Source organism: Ceratocystis lukuohia (genome assembly GCF_044167205.1).
Source record: "Ceratocystis lukuohia strain C4212 chromosome Unknown Supercontig6_pilon, whole genome shotgun sequence".
Classification (NCBI taxonomy): Eukaryota; Fungi; Ascomycota; class Sordariomycetes; order Microascales; family Ceratocystidaceae; genus Ceratocystis; species Ceratocystis lukuohia.
This window is the reverse complement of record NW_027263525.1, coordinates 1350948-1373961: the sequence shown is the minus strand read 5'-3', so window position 1 is coordinate 1373961 and position 23014 is coordinate 1350948. Positions and strand designations below refer to the sequence as shown.

Sequence of the window (23014 nt, the reverse complement as noted above, 5' to 3'; positions counted from 1 at the left end):
GTTATTCCGCCTCGCGAGGGGAAAAAACATCGGCGAAATCTGACAATTCGGCAGGCAGGGAAAAGGGTTCAGGTTCCGGGGGAGTTGGGGAGTCAGGACAGTTCAGGATACCATCGATTTCTTCCAGTGTTGCTACGAACAGGCGACAGGAAGACCGGCGGGAGTAGGCGATGGCGCCTTCCTTCGTGATCGGGACAATGTTTAGATTACGAAGGCCCAAGGGTCGTGGGGGCAAGTTACTGGGTCGATCCTTGTGGGGGACGTTGTGTAAGGCTCGAAGCTTCTCGGGCTTACCGGGAACGTTGTAGTGGTCGCGACAGTACTCACTATCAAATGTGATAGAGTGGTTAGCAAAGCAGACGGTCTGGTCATGTTGTTTGAGCCAGGGCATGCCTAACACAATGGGGTAGTGGGCAAGCCGGGTCACGAAGAACAAGACATTCTTTTGGCAGTGGTCGCTGATACGGAGGCTGGCGCGGGCGTAGGTCCTTCTTGTCGCCATTGAACTTTGCGGGATCAGGCAGTCGTTCAGACAGCTGGGCGGTACGAGGCATCATGAATTGTTTGGCCGAGAAGGGGGCCGGGGCAGGGACAGGAACAGACGTGGGGACAGAAGCAGGAACAGAGGCAGAGGCTTCTCCTTCCACGACAGTAGGGACAGCAAGAGCAGTAGGCGGTGGTATGGCTAGTTGGAGTTTGTCAAGAGCCCTTTGCTCATTGAGGCGAGCCTGGTAAAGCTCACCCCGGGCCTCCTTCAACTCGTTCTGCACATAATCTAACTGGCCCTGTGTTGCTTGGAAATTCGTGGTGAGGCTGTCTCGTACAGCAGTGAAGTTAGCGAATTCATTAGTCATCGTGTGATTGAGAGTGGCGATCTCGGCTTCTTTTTCATCTGCATAGGAGAACAGGGAGCGGAAGTATTCAAACCAAGCGCCAGTGTGGCTTGCAACCTCCTCACTGAAGCTCTCGAAGCTATCAGGCGAGGACGGGGGGTTCGGGCGGGCAGACATCTCGTCGGTGTCTATGGGGTGAAGCAACGTAATGTCACGGACAGGCAGGAAGGCTCTATGAGACTGACTTAACAGCTCAAAGACAGGACAGGCAGGACAGGCAGGACAGGTAGACAAGGACGAGGACAGGAAGAACAGTATATTCAGAACGGTAACAGATACCGGGAACAGGAGAGGAGGACGTTGCTTGGGGAGCAACGTTCAGGTAACAGAGGGAGACTCTGGCTAGTTTATATATCTACGAGAGTTATAGTGAACAAGAGCTATAGTGGGGTGTGAGGCTGGTAGCGGTGAGCAAGGCTCCAGCATTGGGCAGGACACTGGTCATGCAGGAAACGCGAGCGTACCGTGACAGAACTTGGCCCTTGGCAATGCCTTGGTAAGTCCGTCCGCTATCATTTGATCTGTTGGAGTGTATGTGGCCTTTATGATGTCTGCCTGGATGGCCTCCCTGAGAGATGTCTGTTTAATGAGGAAATGGCGATTTCGTGTGGATACCGTGGAGCCGTTAGCAACTGCCAAGGCGCTCTGATTGTCCATCGGAGTCTCAATCGGTCTCACCTCCTCAACTTGGAATATCTCCTCAAAGAGAGGCTTCAGCCATGTCGCTGTAGTAGCTAAGCCTGCAGCCGCTACACACTCCGCCTCATAGGTGCTGTGCGCTGTCAAAGTTTGCTTGGACGACTAGGACCTGGCGGTCATGTGATGGCAGTGCCTCTGCGCCACTCATGTCCGTTGCTGCCGCCACGCGACACCCCCCTCACACCATCAGGTGTGTATCTTTCAGGCTGCTACGGACTGGTGAGGAGGTGTGTGTGGGTCTAGTCCTCCGAACATCACCTTGTTGTACTTCTCTACCAGTGGTCCTGATAGTGGCTTTGTGAGGGCGTCGGCGATTTGCTGTTTCGTGCTCACGTATCCGAGCCTAGCAGTTCCATCAGCGACTTTTTCCCGTATGTACATGTCACTGGCCCTAATATGTCTGGTGGCTTTGGAGGTTGCGTCGGACTTGTTCGCAGTCGAGATCCCCCCTTTGTTGTCTGCGTAAACTTCGATTTCCAGTGTATGGCCAATGGCGCTTGCGAAGTTCTTTGCGTAGGCTGCGGCGGCCATTCCTTCTGACATAGAGATCAATTCCGATTCTAGGGAGCTTCTGGCAACCACTTTTTGTCTCCTGCACATCCACATCACGGGGCCTCCTGCTATGAAGATGATTATTCCACTCGTGGATCTTCCATCAGGGCCATCAACCCACGTGGCATCTGTGTACATGTAGCATCGTATTGTCTTGTGCCTGGGTTGCCTTGTTGGAGCCGTGTAGACGATCTTGAAACTTTTGTTCGCTGACAGGTATCGCAGAAGCTTTGTGAGGGCTTTGTTGTCAGACAGCTTCGGTGCTTTGAATGCCGCTACGAGTCTTCCGAGGGCGTACGCTATATCAGGACGGGTCATGGTACTCGCGTACATCATCCGTCCCACCAATCTTCGGTATCTATCTGCTAATTGCTTTCCTAGCTCGTGGTCCTCTGTGTCATTTTCTTTCTCTTGCCATGGACAGGGCGCTGGTAGTTCAGCTGGAGTCTGCGATGGTTTGCAGTTCTGCATGCCTGCTTCCTCCAGAATGTCTTCAATTAGCGTTATCTGGTCCAAAGAGATGCTGTTGGGATTAAATGCGAGGTTGACCCCGAGAAGCCATTTTGGGACTTCGCTAAGGTTGGTGTGGAACCTTCTGCATAGTTCGCGTTCGAACTCCTTGACCGTTCTTTCGTCTGGTCCGTCGTACAGGAGGTCATCGACATGGCTACACACCGTCATATCTCGCACGTCGTCGCGGTATGTGGCTGGGTCACATGGTATTTGATGGAAACCCATGTCTTTCAGGTTGGCTTTCAGAACTTGTTGCCACTCGTGTCCGCTTTGCTTTAGGCCATAGAGCGTGCGCCTAAGTTTGATGGCTAGCCCTGGGGCAAATCCAACCTTCTTTCCCGCCTCAGGGAACTGTTCGAAGTATGTTTGGAGTTCCGCCGGTGGTCTGACGTAGACATCCTCCTGTATGATGCCATGCAGGTATGCAGCCGTTATGTCCGCTTGTCTGACCACCCTACCAGTGGCCACGGCGCATGACATCAGGATTCTCCAGCTGTCCGTGTGGGCTGTTGACGCAAACGTCTTGTTGTAATCGATACCCTCCTTCTGCCTGTCCCCCCTTGCGACGAGCCTCGCTTTATACTTTCCATCGAGCTTTACTTTGAACACCCATTTCATCGGAATCAGGTTTCGATCCTTGGGGGCTTTGACGAACTCGAAAACGTCGTATGACAGCATGTTCTCGATGTCCTTGTTGATGGCTTCTCTCCATTTCTCGCTAGCTGCCAGCGCTTGCTTTGGTGTAGCTGGCTCGGTGTAGATAGACAGGGCCATTAGGTTGCCTTCCGTTTTGTCGCTTGAGGGGTTGCTGATGTTTGTCCCACCTGTGGATTGCACAGATGCGTTGGGCTTCTTGTTCTCGAGGGTTTGCCGCAGTGTTCCTTGGGGTCGAGAGATCAGTGTCGCCGTGTCTGGTCTGGTGATGCTTTCCAGAATGCGGACGTTCTGTGTTCTCACAATTTTGTCCATTGACGGTATAAATACAACGTACATGTGCGTGCCTTCGTATCCTAGTAAGATTCCATCAACGCCTCTCGGTGTGATCTTGGGAATTTTCATTTTGGCCACGTCCTGATCCGACAGTGTCACCACTGCTCTAGAACCAATGACTCGGAAATGTGCGATGCTCGGTGCTTCAGGTTCGGGTCGCCCTGCCAGCCTTGCTATCTCTCTTTCCCATTCCCACTGGGGTGAGCGTTTGGTCTTGCTTGCTGCAGGCACAACGTTGTTGATTTGGCTTATCACGGAGGGCAAAGCCACATCCCAGAAATCTTCTGGTAGTCCATCTGCTACTGCACAACGCAGCTTGCGGGTGACCTCTTGTACTGCCCTTTCAGCTATCCCGTTTTGAGCTGGCGAGTACGTCGATGATGTGTGGACTGTAATCCCTTCAGATGCTGCCCATCTCTTCATTTTGGATATGTTGACATCTGTCCCATTATCCATCATTAGTTTGATGGGCCTGCGTCCAGTCTGGAGCGTCCAGGCTTTGATTTCTGTGATCACCAGGTCTCCTGCTTGCTTCGTGAGCTTCGGTATGGCTATGGCTGACTTGTACCTCGTGTACTCGTCTGTAATAACCACGAAGTACTTCGCATCATTTCTCGATGACCACCCTACACTTGCGACATCCACATGTATACAATCCATTACGGCATGGACTGGTGGTCTCTTGTCCTGTGGTGTGTAGTGTACTGCTTTGGCCTTGACACATGTGTCGCATGGCCACGTGTCATCGAATCGAGGCTTGTTCACAGCCACTCCTCTTACAGCGGAGCATGTTGCTCGTAGGGACTCGTCGTTGATATGTCCCGCTCGCATGTGAGCCAATCTTGTTCGTTCTAGCGCTGCACTACTGGAGTGTTGCATTTGTACCGGGAACAGGATGGCGTCGTTGTTTTCTGAGTTTTGCTGCTCAGACCAGGATCCAGGGACGTTGACTGCATCGAACAGGAACTTTTGGGAGATGATAATTTTCACTTGGTTGTCGTAAACCATTTTCATACCATTCAACCTGCCACCTACCTTGTACCAGAGTTGTAGAGACAACAGGTTGACAGGTGATTCTGGTAAAAATAAAACGTTGTGGAGAAAAACCGTTGTATTATAACCCGGCACATATATAGCGATATTACCCCTTTTTCTAGCCACTAGCCGCCCATTTCCCGTCTTTACGCCCACTCTGACGTCCACCACTGACCCCGGAACGAAGTGTTTCAGATCGTTGACAGCGTGCGTGTTGGCACCGCTGTCCGCCAACCAGGACTTTAGAGGTCTGTCATGTTGTTTGGTTAGCGCGTGGTCACTGGGGTCATTGGTGTCTGTGCAGACAGAAACGGTGTATATGTATGGGATTTGGGGTTCTTGGCTGTTTGGCGTACCTTCCTCCTCGTCCGATTCTGCGGCGGCAACCGCAATGCTCTTCTCGTTCTGCGCGCTGTTGTTCAACGGTCCAGATTGCCTCCGTCCTTTGAACTCGTTGGCCTTGCTCTTTACTTTGGCGTTGTCACGTTTCTCGGGACACTTGTTCGAGTGGTGTCCACTCACGCCACAGTTCCAGCACCCTGGTCCTCGTTTGCCAGAAGACGTTCCGGCTGCCTTAGTCGAGGGCAGGGGAACAGGGGGACGCTTGTAGCGTTGTGACTTCGCCTCTGCGCGAAGTAGGCTGAATGCGTTGGAGAACTTGTGCATCGATCGCATCTGAAGACTGAGGGCGCCGTAGTGCTTCTCGATCGCCGCAATCATGAAGCTCATCTTCATTCTATCGTTCAATTCGAGGCCAATTGCACATGCTCGAGCAAGGAGGAGTTGGTATCTGTCCAGGAACTCGGCCAAAGTCTCTCCAGTTCTGAACTCAAGGGAGCACAATTCTATCTCCACCTCTGCCTCCGGTCTTTCGGTGTCACCAATCGTCAGAGACCGGAGCTGGTCTATCAGAGGGGTGAATGATTTGTAGCCCACCACATGCTGTCGAAGGCGTTGGGAAATCGTGCTACGTACGTCGCGGATGATTCGTCGGCGGGTAGCCGGCGGGAGATCGTCCACGTCGCTGGGGGTGAGGTCAATGTCCTCGAGAGAAGAAACCAAGTCGTCATACCAGGTATGCCATGTTTCGTCCGAGGACAACATCGATTCTGGTCCTACGGAAAAGGACCAATCGTTCTGCTTGAGCTGGGCTATGGTCAGCTCCTTGGGGTTTTGAACGGGTTTCACTTCCGTTTCTGATTCTCTTTCGGCCTTCATGGCGGACTTCTGGAACGTGGCCATGACGTTCATGAAGTTCGCCATCATGGTGCTGTCCACCATGTTGCCGACGGGTTGCGCCTGCTTGGGCGCACTGGAATTCTGCTCCTGAGCAGAAGATGCCTGGCTGGAGGCATCGGAATTCTGCTCCTGGGCAGAAGAGGGGTCTTGGTGTGGTGCCATGACTTCTTGATCGGAATTCAGTCTTGTCGATCGTCTCATAGCTCTCTGGGGTGATTCTAAAGATTGGTGAAGAATATATCGTTGTCAGATTATTGTCGCGGAGCGCGGGCTCATAACCTATTATTAGCTATGTAAATGATGATATTTTACTTGAAATCGATAATCTCTTAAGTTTTACTTTCCGCTGGCTGGCGGTTGGTGCTATCATAAAATATATAGTAGGTGCATGTCACGTGACCTAGCGTCGGGGCTTGGACGACTAGGACCGGCAGTGCCTCTGCGCCACTCATGTCCGTTGCTGCCGCCACGCGACACCAACTGCTGTCTGTAGACGCCCGTATGTCGCTGTGAGAAGTCTTGTAGAACCTAAGAGAGTAGTCCTTTGACCCATGCAGATGTTTGAGTGCTTGCAAGCAACGGGTTGTCGGATTGTGTGTTCTCGAGGCAAGCCTCCTTGGGAGATGGGAAATTCCGGCCGACTTCTCAGAGCCATAATTCGCGACTTGTATGGAAACTCACTGTCTATAAACATGACATCACGTCGCGATATGACGCGTTTATTCGGTCCATCTTCCAGGACGTAATAGGAGTTTGAGGAGTGGAACCCGACCAGTATGCCTGACACAGCCTTTGGTTCAATCTTATTCCTCTTTTTCGCCTCTACCGGCCAAAACGCACGGCAACCGATAGAATGAAGATGACTGATATCCGGTAGTTTGCCGTAAAGTACCTGATATGGGGAGGTCCTGGCCACGGAGTTTGCTGTTCTATTTAGGATGTGTAAAACACCTTGCAATGTTTCCGGCCAGAGCTTACTCGGGAGATTTGCGCTTTCGTGAGTCGCGCAAAGTGACTCATAGACAGTACGTACGCTTCTTTCAACTATGCCATTCTGTTCATGGGCATTGCCCCCTCTGCACGTCTTAGACCCGGCGTGGGAGTTGGACTATGAGTAATTTTTGCCTTGATGCAAGCTTGACATCTCGCACTATCTAGTACTGTCTTCAACCCGTGTTGTGCCAGAGTCCGCTGCACATAATGGTTGTTGATATGAGCGAATACTCGATGCCAATCTGTTGTGGCCCGCAAGGATGCTACCTTGGCTTGTACGTCATACCAAGTTCCATCCCCCCACATCTCAATTGACAGCGTGGAGCCTCGGTCATTGTCAAGAACAATTGATCCGTCAGGAAGACGATTCCATGTGTATCCAATCGGCACTAGCTGGCCATAGGACAGGAGAGGTTCGTTAAGGGGAAGATGTCTGACGTTTTCAACTTTCACGACGGCACCCTGATCATCAGGGAATTCAAAGGTGCCTCTACCCAAGCATTTCAAGTTTGTGCCTCCTGCGCCCTAAGCAAATGAGATTGACGGAGAGTAGGAGGAAAAAAAATCTTTCTTCGGCATAGTGGACATGACCGCACCGGAGTCTATGAGTATCTCCCCAGTGTGGCGAAGGTTTTTTAATCTTCGGAGCTGTCTCCTTCCTGTTTCACTTTCTCCTTCTTTTCGTCACGCTTTTTCTTCATGCAGACCTTCTCTTTGTGGCCAGCTTTCCCGCAATAATTGCACTGCCTCTGGGCTGGGACAGTCTTGATCACAGCCGCGCGATCCGCCAGTTGCTTCAACAGCTCATTCGGGGTTTTGCTGTCATAGACGGCTTTCGCCGGAGCGCTATCGAGTGGGAGCAGCTGCCAGTGGAAGTGTAGTCTGAGGAAGACTATGGTTGAATCTCCCATTTGAAGGTTGAGCATCGTAATACGTGGCCTGATGTATGCGACGATGTTCGACAGATCTTTCAAGGAGGTCACTTTAGTAGCCGCTATCTCATGCAGGGCTCTTCCTACCAACATATCCTCAGCCTGTTTGCTGGTTTCGTGTATGGCAGTTAGGATGCTGGAAAAGGTGTCGTCCTTCTCAAAGATCGTCAGCGGTGCGCATCGGGCCAGCTCCTGTCTCCATATCTTCTGTGCCACAACTAGCTGGGCGGTCTTCTCTTTCCATTCAGCAGTGTCAAAGAGTGCTGATGTCTTCGAGATAATGATGGCATCCTGAAAGAGTTCGGCCCACTCGCTGTACGTGATCTCTTCAATCGTCGGAAGCTTGGCATCCAGGATCGAGGATCTGAGGTCTTTAAGGTCAACTTCTATCTCGACATTTGACAGCCAGTCCCGGGACTTGGTGATCGTGGACGGGTGGACGTCAATCTGGGGGGGCAAGGTTCTTGTTTGGCATGTTTTGTTGCTTAAAAGTTGATGTGATTGAACAATGTCGCTATGTCGAGCGGATGAAAATGTCTTAAGGGTGGTCTCTGAATCTTGTAAAGATAGGGGCTCATAACCCGTGATGATTTTGCATGGGAATATTTCAATTTAATCTGTCTACTTAATGTTGCGTGGCGCGGTATATGTTATGGATTGTCTTTTGTTAAACTTGATTATATTAAGGGAAGAGTTTTCTCTCACGAGCCACATCGTGCTATACATATCTACGTAGTGTATTTACCCGATGTTGACCCGGATAGTGGCGGAATATCCACAACATTCCCCCAGATTCGGCACTATTCTGGGGTCTCATTTGTTATACCGTCCGGTACGGATCGGATATTTATGTCCGACCGAAAGGTTTTGAATTTCTGAGCGTTCAGTGGTTTAGTGAATCCGTCGGCAAGCATCTTTTCGGTTGACACATATTCCAGTTTTATCTTTCCTTCGCGAATCCATTCTTTGATTGCGTGGTATTGCACATCAATGTGCTTGGTTTTGGAGCTCGCTCCCAGGTTGTTTGCAATTTTCAGAGCAGCTTGGTTGTCGCCGAATACCAGTGTGCTATCTCGTAGGTTGATGGTTTGGGCTGATTTCTTCAAGATGCTTTCTGATTTCATCATTTCCAAGCACCATTTTACCAATCTGTGTATCCAAATTCCTTCTTTTGCACAGGGAGTGAAACCGACGTATTCTGCTTCCGTGGTGGATGTGGCGACACTCCGTTGCTTTTGGGATTTCCATTGAATCGGTCCACCAGCAAGCGTATATATCATGCCCGATACTGATTTTCTGTCCTTGGAATTTGCGTAGTCAGCGTCGGAGTATCCTACCAGGAGTTCATTCGTTCCCCCACGGCGTGACGAGTCGAATTCTATGCCGAGGGAAGCAGTGTCTCTGAGATATCTGGCTACTCGCTTTGCTGCTTCCAAATGCCTCTCTGCTGGATCCGTGATGTGCTGTGAAAGGGATGACGTGGCGAATGCAATGTCTGGCCTAGTCATCACACTTGGATACATCAGTGTGCCTATGAGTGACTGATACAGTCCCTTGTCCGCCCCTTTTTCTTCAGGACGTCTTGGTTCCAATGTTTCCCATGAACTGATCGGGGCGGATATTGGTCGTGCCCTGCAGGCAGCCATGTCAAATTCCTCAGCCATTTTCTGGATATATCCAGTTTGGGTCAACCACAATTTTCTGTTCTTCTTGTCCCGGGAGACTTCCATGCCCAGGAAGGATGTCAGTTCCCCCATGTCTTTGATGTCAATTGTCCTGGAGAGTGCTTCTATGAATTTTCGTATCTTTGATTCATCTGGCCCTGCAATAGCGATGTCGTCAACGTATATCAGCACCATGATTCCCCCATTTGGGTCCGCCATGATACACTCGTCTTCTGTACTCGGTATAAGCCCTAGCTGAGATAAGCGTCTTACTATTTTGTTGCGCCATGTATATGATGCCTGTTTGAGGCCATACAGGGCTTTATTTAATCTCCAGACCATGCCTTTTTCTTGCAGTGGTGGAGGTGGAATGATGTGTACGGTTTCTTCCAGCTTGGCCTGTGCGAACGCGTTCGTGGCATCCACCTTTCGGCATTTCAGGCCAAGTTCGCATACAATGGCGAAGAAAGTTCTTGTTGTTGTCTGTTTTGGTGTTGGCGCGTAGGTCTCATGGTAATCAACCCCCTTATCTGTTTAAATCCTTGTGCCACCAGTCTGGCTTTGAATTTCTCAGGTTGGTTGTCTCTGCTTGGTTTGATTTTGAACACAAATTTGGTGTTGACGGGCTTCATTCCCTTCTCGAACGGAACGCTTGTCCATGTGTTGAATTCACGTAGTGTTTTCAGTTCTGTGTCGATCGCTTGTTTCCATTCCAATGCATGTGTAGGGTGATTAATCGCCTCCTGGTAATTTCCTGGTTCGCGTTCAGCCATTTTCGTGACCATTGTTCTGATGCGTTTCGTTGTTGCATTTTCGTCATCTTCTTGATCATTTTGGATTTGGGTATAGGGTCGCTTCAATATGCCCTTGAGGTACAGGTCGTTCAGTGTCCTATTTATTCTTTCTTGAACTTTGTCTGGGGTGTCTTCATTTGTGATCTCCAGTTCCTGCTCTGGAATCATTTCGTCCGTTTTGTTGGTGTCGATATCCTCTCTCTGTGTTTCAAGTTGTGTATCTTCAACTGTCACTGTATCAGTTTCCTGGTCATCGATTTCCATGTCCATGTCATGGTCAACATTGTTGGCTTCATGGTTCATTTCCGGTTCGTTGTCATGAATTTGATTCTCAGGGCCCTCCTCTTCTTCATGTATTTCCTCAGCGGTTTCGGGTACGTAATTGTTCATCTCCTTTTCTTGGACGAGAATCTGATTCGTGTCCTGTACCGTGTTAGTGGTGTTTTCCGAGGTTGGCGCTTCCCTGTTTGTTTTGGTTGATCTGAGTATGGTTCCCCCTGCAATGTCTTCAAAGAACTTCAGAGATTCTGTGACACGGGGTTTCCTCTTCTCTATGTCCCAGCATGTGTATCTTCCACTGACGTTTTCATCTATCAGCAATAGAATTCCTTCCTTGCCACGAGCTTCCAGTTTGTTCCTTTGTTCCATTGCTGGATTTTTGTTGTAGGCATTGTGGAAGATTATCTTGCACCCCCATCTGTGGATGTGCATAGCGTTTGGGGCTATTGAGAAGAAGAGTTCGAAAGGGGATTTCGAGTTGCTGATACTCGCTCTGTTTGCCATGTAGGCCGAGTGGATTGCAGCATATGGCCAGAATTTTGTGGGCATTTGCGAGTCCTCCAGCATCGTTCGGATGGAATCGTTCACTGTTCTGATGGCTCTCTCGGCTACGCCGTTCTGGCTGGAAGTTCCTGGAATGGTAAATTGCGCATCGGAACCATATTGACTTTGCCATTGAAGCGTCAATTTCTTTAGTTCTGCAGCATTATCCGTTCTGACGGCTTTTATGGTTTTTTCCATTTTTAGCTCTATCTTTTTCTTCCATTCGTTCAGTACGCTCGGTGCGTCTTTCCGGTTCTGTATTGGTATCGCCCATTTGTATTTGGTGGCATCGTCTACCACTATGATGTAATACTGGGCTTTGTTGATCCCTATGGGGTGATTTCCTGATATGTCCATGTGTATCAGGTCCAGAGGCTCTTGGGTCGTCAAGGTATGAGAATGACCATTTGTTTTGGTTATCTTGCCTTTCACACAAGTTTGGCAATGGAAATCGTCTGGTTTTGTGCCTATTGACCACAAGTGTTTGTCCGCTGATTGTTGATGAATCTTTTTCAGTTTGTGCTCACCTGCGTGGCCGAACTTCACATGGGCATCCTCGTATGATATCATCTTTACATTCGGTTCCATCGTTTCAGTGCACGGGATGGTGTATAGTCCGTCCTTGTCTACACAGATCGTTTTTCTGCGTCCCATTCTGATGAAGGCATGGTATTCTCGTGCTACAACTTCCAGTCCTTTATGGCATAGCTTCTTTACTGACAAAAGGTTTTGATTCAGCCCTTCTACATGATAAACGTCTATGGTAACCCTGAATCCCCCAACATCAATCTTGGCAAGACCCATGATCCGGGTTTCCAGCCGAATTCCGCCCCAGAATACCGGTATGGGATTTATTTTTCGGTGGCTGTGGATTCTCGTTAGATCTCCTGTGAGGTGATGCGTGCTGCCACTGTCAATGATCCAGTGGTTGGGGGTTTTCTTACTCTGGTTATCCATGAAACTCATGTTGGCATTTATCTTCCTATTGTCCCATGATGCTTTGTTCCTGCAAACGTCTTCAGTGTGGCCGACTTTATTGCAGAACTGGCATGTAGGCCTGGGCTGGTTCTTGTTCCCGTAGCGCGTTTTGGCGGGTTCCTTATTCGCCCCGGCTTTCCATGATTTGGGCATCATGGCAATGTCATCATCGATGTTCATCATCACCTCGTTCCAGGTTCCGGCGCCTTGTCTAACATTCTTTTCGAAATCTTGGCAATGTGTGACGGCAAACGTGAAATCCAGAGGTCGATGAAGATTCTGATGACAAAATTGCCCATCGTTGTGTCGTTGGTGAGGGACTCAAGTCCGGGGATGTCTTCCATTTTGTCACGGAGATTGAACCATTTCTTCGAGGCGGTATCGTCTTCTTGCCATTCCATATCCCGCTTTATATTGGAAAGTATTCCAAAATGTCTGCGGTGCGTGGAACCGTTGTACCTTTCCTTGAGTGATGTCCAACATTTTGTCACATTGTCCGAGTTCTCAACAACACCAAGGTCCTCTTCATGGAGGCCAGCACGAATTATCCCGAAGGCATCGGCTATATCGGCCATTTTGTCATCCTCTGACTTTTCGAGCTCCATAGCATTGACAAATTCCTCCTCCTGGAGTCCTTTGAACAAATATGTAACTCTTCTGGCCTTCAGATTTCTGATCGTTCCTCTTGACCATTTCTCCCAGTTAAGGTCGTTGAGTTTTGGAAAATTCAGGAACATAGTTTCCTTCGAACTATTGCTCGGAGTTGCTTGTCTTTCCTGCCTTTTGTTGGAGTTCATCGACTCAACTAACGTTTTCAAGATGATACCGAGGTTCTCTTGGTCAATGTTATCCGTTGCGACGTTCTGGTTGGATGCCATCTTGAACGGTCTATGTGTATTTTTTTTTTTTTTTTGAAGAAACAAAGTAGGCAAGCAAGTGCTGTCGAGATGTGATTAGGGAGATTTCGAATTCGTTCCGTCTTGTTGAACAGTGTCTTGATTGATACTTTGTCGTGTGGCGGATTGTTCTATTATCAAATCTTTTATAGGAGGTGTTCTGCTAGTTGAAAAAAACACCGGGCTCATAACCTGTTATGGATTGTCTTTTGTTAAACTTGATTATATTAAGGGAAGAGTTTTCTCTCACGAGCCACATCGTGCTATACATATCTACGTAGTGTATTTACCCGATGTTGACCCGGATAGTGGCGGAATATCCACAACAGTATACATGTTAAGTGGCGTCCCATACGTGCCCCACTTATCCGAACCTATTGTGGCTGGTCACGTGACATGATTGACACTGTTGAAGCAAACTTCCCAACAAGTTCCGGATGAAGTTCGGGTAAACTGATAAGACTTTGTGCTTATCTTAAAAAGGGGAGTATTTAGGAAAAGAGGAGTGGTAAAACTTTTCATCTACTTTAAAAATAATAAAATAAGGACCAATTTCAATAGACACCACAATACAAAAGGAAAAGTTCCAGGACGTAGCATAGACTTAAACCCTTTAATAAACCAACTGATTCAACATTTAAGATCTATTCCACACTTAATTTGTTGGGAAAACTTCCACGAGTGCCCCGGAGAAGGTTCGGGTAAATAGATAAGACGAGGTTCTTATCTGTGGAAAGGAGACGAGGATAAATGGAGAGAGGGGTAAACTTTGAATTGTGCATAACAACTCTAGAAAAAGAATAAAAAGACAAGCTTTGTTGGATGAATGTTGGATAAACTACATGGAGGATGGGTATTGTGGGGAATTTGCCTTCGGTCGGGTTAACCCTGGGTAAACCCGAGCCCGAATACTTCAGCTTAGTTGTCCATGATGGAAGAACTTAACACCATAGAGAATGAATAAAGAAGACAAGCTTCACCATAACGATCAATCTGTATGCCAGCACGGTTCCATGTGCGGTTGTACAGGATCACGAGTGACTTCTCAAGTGATAAAATCTGAATTCAGTAGATTGTTCCGACAAGCTTCACCAATTCTATCAATCTGTATACCAGCACGGTTCCACCTGCGGTTATATAGGACCACGAGTGACTTCATAAGTGAACAACTGAATTTAGTAGATTATTGCGACACTAGCCATATTACCAAAGAAGGCACCGCAGGAGGTAGAGGGAGGGAAGGAGGCTACATACAACGCTCAGCGCAAGAGGTCTAGAGTCGACTTTCTCAAATTCAGGAGGAAAGGAATGTTGTGAAGTGGGGCTAGTACGACCATTTTATTGGCTGGATTGTTCTTGAATTGGCTATGTGATTGGCTCAATTACTTGGTGCGTGGGGAATTAGACTTTTAGGTGCGAATAGGAAGCCTTTTAGGTGCAAATAGGAATTCTCTTTACATATAGACGCCTGTTGTGGTGATTTTGCATGAAGAATATTCTATTTAGTCTGTCTACAGATTTTTCTAGGACTGATTATAAACTATGTGACGCCCATCAAGACTAGCTCGAGTTTGCTTGCTGACGGTGAAACGCGCAACATTGCTGAAGGAGAGCATTTCGAAGAGATAAAGAATTGCACCTTGCGCAATGTAGGGGGTTTCTGGGAGAATTTCTTTGACCCTAAGAGCTGGCGCAGAGAGCAGAAGGCAATGCTCGAGAGGGTGTTGGTCGCACGCGATGCAAAGAAATGGACTGCCTCCCCGAAGGTGCCTAACGAAAAGCTGCTCTGGGACTGGCTTCGCTCTCTGGAAGAGCGCTTCTTGGACCACCCACTATACAGGTTCCACACTACTAAGACCGCCAACCAGTGCTAAGAACAAAAAGGACAGATGGACCTTTTCCTGCAGAGGCCAGCTACCAAAAGGAGCGATACATCTTTCACAAGCACGTCCTTGTTGTGAGGGAGCAGAAGAAGTCTTACAACACAAGCAGGTTCAAGACCGATTTCCTGCAGCTCACATGCCATGTTCAGGGTGTCTTCACTGACTAGCTGACCTGCTAATTGGTCTACCCCTTTTCTCTTTGTGCTTTCAAAATGGACCTTTGGATCTTTGATCGGCCACGGGCGTACAGCTCGGGTACGTTTGACATCCACAATGAGCTGGACAAACTTGCGCGTGCCCTTGTTAGCTATGCTACAATGGCTGGTGATACGATGGATCTGGATCACACCTATCGCCACGACCTCAGGTTGTTCTTCTATGTCTTGCTTTGGATGTGCGCACGCCAAGCATGGAGTAATGAATTCGCTGGTAAACAGAACCCGCCCAAGGATAGCCTCCTTCGGACATGGGAGTTTGGGATTTTCAAATACATGGCAGATGCTAAGCGAGGCCATATGACTGTGGATGGTCTTGGATGGATTATGGGGGAATTTCCAGAGACGCTGGATGTCGTGAAGCCGCTCTACCTGAAGATCAGGAATATCCTTTTTCCTTTTGACAAGAACTGGAGGATGAGCCTTGGAACGCCTATTGGAGACCTAGGCCAACTTTACAACCCTATAATAGCTGCCTTGAACGAGGCTATCAATGAAGTCTAGCTAATGTCAAAGAGTTATGCCACTACCACATGCAGGGATGTGTGGCCTTCTTGGAAGGAAATCGTGATGGTAAACAGCTTGGTAATTGAATATGTCAATGTCATCTGACAGTTGAAGGTGTAAAGCCTCCATCGCCATACTTGTCCAGTGCATTCCTATACCACATGTCCGAATCGAATCCTTCCTTGCTGGCATTTACACAGACCCCATCACTGCTTTTCAGCACCTATCTTGCCCTTCACACAATATCATAAGATGTCGATACTACAGAAGAAGTACCGAGGCAGAACAAGGGTGTAAGGTTAAGTGGTGTGGAAGGTCATCCTTGCATATATCTGAGTTGGAAACGACTGCTTGAGCCAATAGGTCTCACCACAACCTACTACTTTTGGAAGCAAAGGCAAAAGGCTACGCATATGTTCTACCGAGAGGTGTGATCGCTTGAAAAGTAGGCGCGTTGCGGAAAGGACTTCTCCTCAAAGCGGCTGCTGGCAGTCAACCGGGCGCCGCACTTTTCCATCCCACACCTAACTTTTCATTTGATCAATTGATTCTCAACAGTCTAAGATGTCAGCTACTACTATTGAAGCTAGAACCCGTCTTGTCCTTCAGGCCCTTCAAATAACCCAAATCTAAGTATCCGACGCGCCGCAAGGACCTATAAAATTAATGAACGTCAACTACGTCGCCGCCAGCAAGGCATCCAATCTCAAAGCGATACTTCAATAAATCGCGTCCACTATCTGATCTAGAGGAACGTTCGTCAAGCGACACCCAGACCTCAAGACGTGTTTGTCGGAAATACGACTACTAGAGAGCTAAGTGCGAAGATCCAACCATTATCCACGATTGGTTTCAGCTTGTGGTATACGATCGCAAAGTATGGCATCTGATCAGATGATATCTATAACTTTGACAAGACTGGTTTTCTTATGGGCATGATTGCAAACGGAATAGTCGTCACGGGCTCAGAAAGGCGTTCAAAGCTCCAGAGTCAATTCTTGAAGCCCTAAAGTCTTTTGGGAAGGGCACAAAGGCAGCACTACCGGGTATTCAGAGTTGTGGTGTCTGCAGCCAGCCTGGCCATAATGCGAGGACTTGCCAAGTAGAGATTGAGACATCTGAGGAAGAGTATAGTGAGTAATTTTAATTGATTAAATGGGTTGTGTTGTTTTTATGGCCATTTCTATAAGAGAGGCTAAGAAAAGCGCAGCGCTCGGTTGACTGCGGCGCTCGGGTTACATGTACGTCAGCACTTCCATATGGCTGAACCACATCTTACAGGTTATATTCAGTCCTAGGAGAGAAAAATTGAAATTCTCTTTGGGAAATCACCACGAGGGTTCGCTTGACTGGAAGCCCAGATATACAGTATTGTGCAGTCTTGATTTTCTATTGATTTGCTGAGTAATCAAGTTCTATTATTAGACAGCTATGTCATAGTATCTCGTACTCGGGTGTACCCGAGGCAGAACCTCCACAATACAAGTCCCCAGAATTTCGCAACAAAGCGCTGACAAATGATGTGAGGGTCTTAGAATGGCCTAAACCTGGCATCCTTGGTGTGATGAGTCTTCACTGCCTGCCTACCTTCACCAAGTCCCTTTTTTGACAGTACGCCTGCTCCGAGTTTCGTTGCTTGGCCCTAGACAGCAAGCATATTCCAGGGCCACTAGTACTATAGTTAGTGCGCTGTAAAAAAACCACAGCTACACTAATAATGAGAAAAGTGATTCTATACCAGCTGGCAGAGAACCATAGATGTGCATGGAATGGCCTGAATGTCAAAGGGTAGTCGTCAAGGAGGATCGACATGGCTGAGGGGGGGATCCATGAAGCTTGTAGCAATATCGGGCATGATACAAAAAAGGTCATTAGAAGGTTCAAGATCCAAGGATCATGCTAATTAGCCAAGTTGACTGGATATTGTGCTATGCTATGATTTATATTAGAATTGTTGGATGAAATGTTGGATGAACTGCATGGAGGATGGGTATTGTGGGGAATTTGCCTTCGGTCGGGTTAACCCTGGGTAAACCCGAGCCCGAATACTTCAGCTTAGTTGTCCATGACGGAGGAACTTAACACTTTGGAGAATGAATAGAAAACAAGCTTCACCATAACGATCAATCTGTATACCAGCACGGTTCCACGTGCGGTTGTACAGGATCACGAGTGACTTCTAAAGTGATAATATCTGAATTCAGTAGATTATTCCGACAAGAATGCAGCTTAACATCAGACGTAGCACAATTATCGAGTGGAGAAAGGGCTTTCTTCTCAGCGTCACCATCAGAGTCCAGGGCTTCTTCGGGTTTTCCATACCATGTAATTCGGGTTTGAGTTTACGAGTGATCGAAATCTCGCACTAGCTACCGAACTCATGGGGTTTTGTTCTTTGCGCAAGGATCAAGGACGGGTCCTATTTCGAGGTGATGAGGAAGAAGCAGCTAGTCGGGCCAGCCCAAAGCTGTATGGTATTTGCCACAATGCAAGAACATGTCTAGAAGCTAAAGAAAGGGACATGTCAAGTAGTTCCAAATAGCATGAATATATTTCAGGTGCTTAGTAGACGTTGGGTGGTAGAAACGAGCAAGGATCAGTAGGAGCTCTATCCAATTGTTGGCTACATTATTTTGTGCGTCTTAGTTAACATTTGGCAATTTACCCATCTAATGAAAAAATAAGAATGAGCACTAGGTTTTGAGGACCTTTAATCTGGCCGAATCATATGAAGAATAGCTCAGGTTAGGCCAGGAAGGCATTAGGAATGTCATAATTTTGGTGAAGGAGGAAATATATCTGCACTTGAGGCTGGCTACTATTGTGAGTCAGCTCTATAAAATGAACGTTGGATGCATCGTAGTGGCCGAACACTGTAATTTATAGGCCTACCTTACGCTGGCTGGAGTATTCGCAGGCTACAGGGCTTAATATGTAGGTGATGTACTTACTGTACGTAAATATGGAGCAAAGTTTAGATGTGAGACTCGTGTATTATCACTGATACGCTGTAATCCTCTTGGTCTGAGCTTACTCTGGCCATAATGTTATTTACTGCATTAAATGGTCTATCCTGTGCATAGCCGAGCCTACTAGTTATATCAATCTTGGTAGACCACTGGCTTGGGCATGTTATCGATTAACCGCAGGTGTAATTGGGAAGCAGACAAAACAAAATCCAGCTGTATATATATATAGAGCCTGGCCTATCTATAAAGCTGATTCAGTCCCAGTAGCAAGCCGCCACCTCGAAAGCACACTACTTCTCACTGACTCTTTGCCCATTACAACTGTCTATCTCTTGAACTTTCGTTATCTTCTGTTTCTCCATTTTCCTCATTTTATACTCGCTGTATCACCATGTGGCTTTCGAATGTCTTCCAGCTAGCCTTTATGGCTGCTATATTCTCCACCCAAGCCATCGCAGGCGATAAGAGAGTTTCTCTTCCTAGTGACCTTGGCATTAGAATCTCACCAGGACGATACCCTGGCCAGATATCTGCCACAAGTAACGAGGAATTTTACGCTCGATTCTATGTTACGGAAGGACTAGAATCTATTCAAATCAATCAATTAGACAATCTGAGGAACACTTTCAAGTCGCATGAAGCTGTGCTGAGTGTTTGGAGAGACCAAAGCAAGCTCCCTCTAAAAAGTCTTAAATATATCGTGCACTACCAAGTCAGTGCCTGCGATTCTGGCAAGATTGACGACGCCCTTAGATTTTATGGCCGTGACCCCTCTGCCGAACGTCCGATTTATAGCATTACCGTTCCAAGAGACTCTCCAGCTGGCACTGAAGCCTGGTATCATTTAATGACAGCTTCATTTGCAAAGGATGCTGAAGAGATTTGCGCGGAGTATGAAGAGATGAGCGACCGGTATATCGAGTCATTTAAGATTGGTATAAACTCTGACAAGGAAAGATGGGTTAGCATTGATTTTGGTAGAAAACGTGATGAAGACGCTTGGTGGGCTTCTCAATAATGATGCCCTAGCCATACCCACAGGGCATCGTAGAAACACAGCCTGTAGCTAGTTTATAGTGTACACGGAAGGATGACAGTACAGGGAAGCAAAACTATTCAGAATAGATAGACACAGGGACTTTAGGGCTATGCGTTTCTGAGGGAGCTGGGCACAGCTAATTCAAGACATTCTGCGCTCTACAGATCTCCACCATGAATTTCTTACACAGTTGGTCATATCCTATTTGATATCTCCTTCCTTACTTCTTGCTTTCATACGAACATCCCATTTCTCTGATGGGCTAGGTTCTTGTCAGTTCGCCTGAAGATCATCTGGAACGTTCACGGCGGCACTCTTAACATCCCACCTACTGTTTTGAAGTTCCTGAAAATTAGTTTCTTAAAACCATGATGCTGCTGAATCTTGTAATCCGAGCATTGACTTACGTCCATGTTTGTTGATGCATGGTTGGTGTGTGGAGTAGTGATTGTTAAAGTTCCTGTGGGGATGGACAAGATATCCGGATTACTATGCGCACCCCAGCATATCGATTGGTGCTGCAAGTGCATCTGGCCTGGGTTCACTGCTTGTTCCGACTAGAGCAACACTGATGCTGAGTTTCAGACCCAGCCCAGAGTCATTTCCAAGCTAGAGAAGGCCTGCCTGTTAGCACTTGCGAACGTTTGTGCCTGGCCTGAGAGTTACGTCTTAGTTGCCAGCAGGGTTCCCTAGGAGACAAAAGTTTCACATTAAGGTTGGGATTATAGTTCTTTTCTAGTTGTGACAGGCTCGATTGTAGAGCAGTCATACAAGCAGGGTTGGAGATGATCAGACATGCAACATTAAAGAGGGAAGGGAGGAAACTATGTACATTTCCCAAATGAGGACGAAGTGTCTATCATGGCACTGTGGGGCTGTTATAGAGGCATGTATTATGCTCATATTCTGAGCGTGTCGGAATAATCTCCTGAATTCGGATTTTTTACTTGCGAAGTCACTCGTGATCCTGTACAACTGCATGTGGAACCTTGCCGGTATACAGATTGATCGAATTGGTGAAGCTTGTCTCGTTATTCTTTTTCTAAAATGTCAAGTTCTTCTACCATGCACAACAAAGCTGGAGTATTCACGCTCGAGTTTACCCAGGGTTGATCCGTCTGAAGGCAGATTCCCCACAATACTTATCTTCCATTTAGTTTATCTGTTGTGGAGATTCCAGCTCCACTCGGAATAACGTCGGGTAAACATGTTATGTAGATACGTGGCACACGATGTTGTGAAGGGATTTAGAACTTAGTCCTTAATCAACTCGAATAATAAACTTATGTTACAACATTATCCAACAGAGTGTATACTCTGTAGGGCTCGTGTAACCTTCACTCAAAGTCTAAGCCCTAACACCTGTGGGTTGTTGGTTCAGCGTGACCCTGACCCCACTCTGACATAGACTTACCAAGGGTCAGCCTCGAACTTGAACTTGAATATTTAACGTGCAAGGGATTAAAAGGGTCAGCCTTGGAAGTCTCTCACAGAGTTTGCTTCCTTCTTCATCAAGCATTAAGAATCAGAAGAATCGACATACGTTTTAGGATTGCTATACATACGAGTCTACCGTATACATATGCATCAACGTGAGTGATTATAGCGTTCTGTTTACTGTGGTCAACAGCTGCAGGGCTATAACTGCCGTATCATAGACGCAGGCGTAACACCCACATACCAGCGGGTTTTAAATAGAGAATTCACATTCACATCATAGAGGTTTTCTATTCGCAACTAAATCCTTTTGCCTCACACACCAAAAAGTTGAACTAATTATACAACCAATTTAATAACAACGCGGCTAATCAAATACCATGCACCACCACCAAAACCCAGCTATTTCATTTACACAGAATCCGGGCAAAACAAAAGTTGTTTGTAAATCATAACCTCATTTGAGTTGTCCGTTGATATAGTTATTGAGCCTTGAGTCTTTTGGCTCGTGTCTCAAACCTAGGAGACTAAAGTTGAAATTCCCTGTGCAAATTCACCACATGGGGTTGCTTGCCTAGAAGCCCATATATACAGTGTTGTGCAGTATTAATTTTCTATTGATTTGTTGTGTAACCGAGTTCTATTATTAGACAGCCATGTCAAAGTATCTCGTACTCGGGTTTACACGAGCCAGATGCTCCATAATATAAGGCTAGGTCAATCAGTCCACAGAATTTCTCAACAAGCACTGATAACATGATGTGAGGGTCTTAGGATTGCCTAAATCTGGCATCCTTGACAGGATGAGTCTTCACTGCCTGCCTCCCTTTTTTGACAGTACGCCTGCTCCGAGTTTTGTTCCTTGGCCCTAAACAGCAAGCATATCCCAGGGCCACTGGTACTATAGTTAGTGCGCTGTAAAAAAACCACAGCTACACTAATAATGAGAAAAACGACTCTACACCAGCTGGCAGAGAACCATAGATGTGCATGCAATGGCCTGAATGTCAAAGGGTAGCCGTCAAGCAGGATCGACATGGCTGAGGGAGGATCCATGGAGCTTGTAGCAATATCCGGTATGATGCAAAGAAGGTCATTCGAAAGTTCAAGATCCAGGGATCAGGCTAATTAGCCCAAGTTGATTGGATATCGTGCTATGCTATTATTTATATTGTAATGTAGCTTAATATCAGACAGACATAGTACTATTATCGAGTGGAGAACCCATCTTCTTCTCAGCGTCACCATCAAAGTTCAGGGCTTCTTCGGGTTTTCCATACCATGTAAATCGGGGTTGAGTTTACGAGTGATCGAAATCTCGCACTAGCTACCGAACTCATGGGGTTTTTTTCTTTGCGCAAGGATCAAGGACGGGCCCTATTTCGAGGTGATGAGGAAGAAGCAGCTAGTCGGGCCAGCCCAAAGCTGTATGGTATTTGCCACAATGCAAGAACATGTCTAGAAGCTAAAGAAAGGGACATGTCAAGTGGTTCCAAATAGCATGAATATATTTCAGGTGCTTAGGAGACCTTGGGTGGTTGAAACGAGCAAGGATCAGCAAGAGCTCAATCCAATTGTTGGCTACGTTATTTTGTGCGTCTTAGTTAACATTTGGCAATTTACCCATCAAATGCAAAAATAAGAATAAGCACTAGGTTTTGAGGACCTTTAATTTCGCCGAATCTTATGAAGAATAGCTCAGGTTAGGCCAAGAAGGCAGAAGGAATATCACAATGTCGAAGGAGGAAACATATCTGTGCTTAGGGCTAACTGCTATTCTGGGTCAGTTCTGTATAAAATGAACGTTGGATGCATCTTAGTAGCTGAATCCTTTAATTTATAGGCCCAGCTTACACTGGCTGGAGTATTCACAGGCTATAGGGCTTGGTATGTAGGTGGCTCACTCACTGTAAGTAATCATGGAGCAATGCTTAGATATGAGACTCGTACATTATTACTAATAA

The 23014-nt window shown here is 47.1% G+C and overlaps 4 protein-coding genes across 4 annotated transcripts; 2 read left to right on the top strand and 2 right to left on the bottom strand.

Moving 5' to 3' along the window:
- Nucleotide 1: 1 nt before the first annotated feature.
- HOO65_060321 (Copia protease) lies at nt 2-6083 on the bottom strand (the record flags this gene model as incomplete). The annotated part of the gene is made up of 4 exons (XM_071003584.1): nt 2-326; nt 466-1021; nt 1358-1665; nt 1810-6083. 4 exons carry the CDS (start codon nt 6081-6083, stop codon nt 2-4), a joined length of 5463 nt encoding a protein of 1820 aa, XP_070857671.1.
- A 1466-nt stretch (nt 6084-7549) lies between these two features.
- Nucleotides 7550-12982, bottom strand: HOO65_060320 (Retrovirus-related Pol polyprotein from transposon TNT 1-94; the record flags this gene model as incomplete). Its single annotated transcript, XM_071003591.1, has 8 exons — nt 7550-8309; nt 8705-8946; nt 8992-9993; nt 10062-11593; nt 11654-11752; nt 12071-12310; nt 12358-12854; nt 12915-12982. 8 exons carry the CDS (start codon nt 12980-12982, stop codon nt 7550-7552), a joined length of 4440 nt encoding a protein of 1479 aa, XP_070857670.1.
- A 2113-nt stretch (nt 12983-15095) lies between these two features.
- On the top strand, nt 15096-15602 carry HOO65_060319 (serine/threonine-protein kinase Sgk2; the record flags this gene model as incomplete). Its single annotated transcript, XM_071001106.1, has 1 exon — nt 15096-15602. The coding sequence occupies one exon, from the start codon at nt 15096-15098 to the stop codon at nt 15600-15602; it is 507 nt and encodes a 168-aa protein (XP_070857669.1).
- Nucleotides 15603-18965: 3363 nt separating this feature from the next.
- On the top strand, nt 18966-19592 carry HOO65_060318 (uncharacterized protein; the record flags this gene model as incomplete). Its single annotated transcript, XM_071001105.1, has 1 exon — nt 18966-19592. The coding sequence occupies one exon, from the start codon at nt 18966-18968 to the stop codon at nt 19590-19592; it is 627 nt and encodes a 208-aa protein (XP_070857668.1).
- Between the last annotated feature and the right edge of the window lie 3422 nt (nt 19593-23014).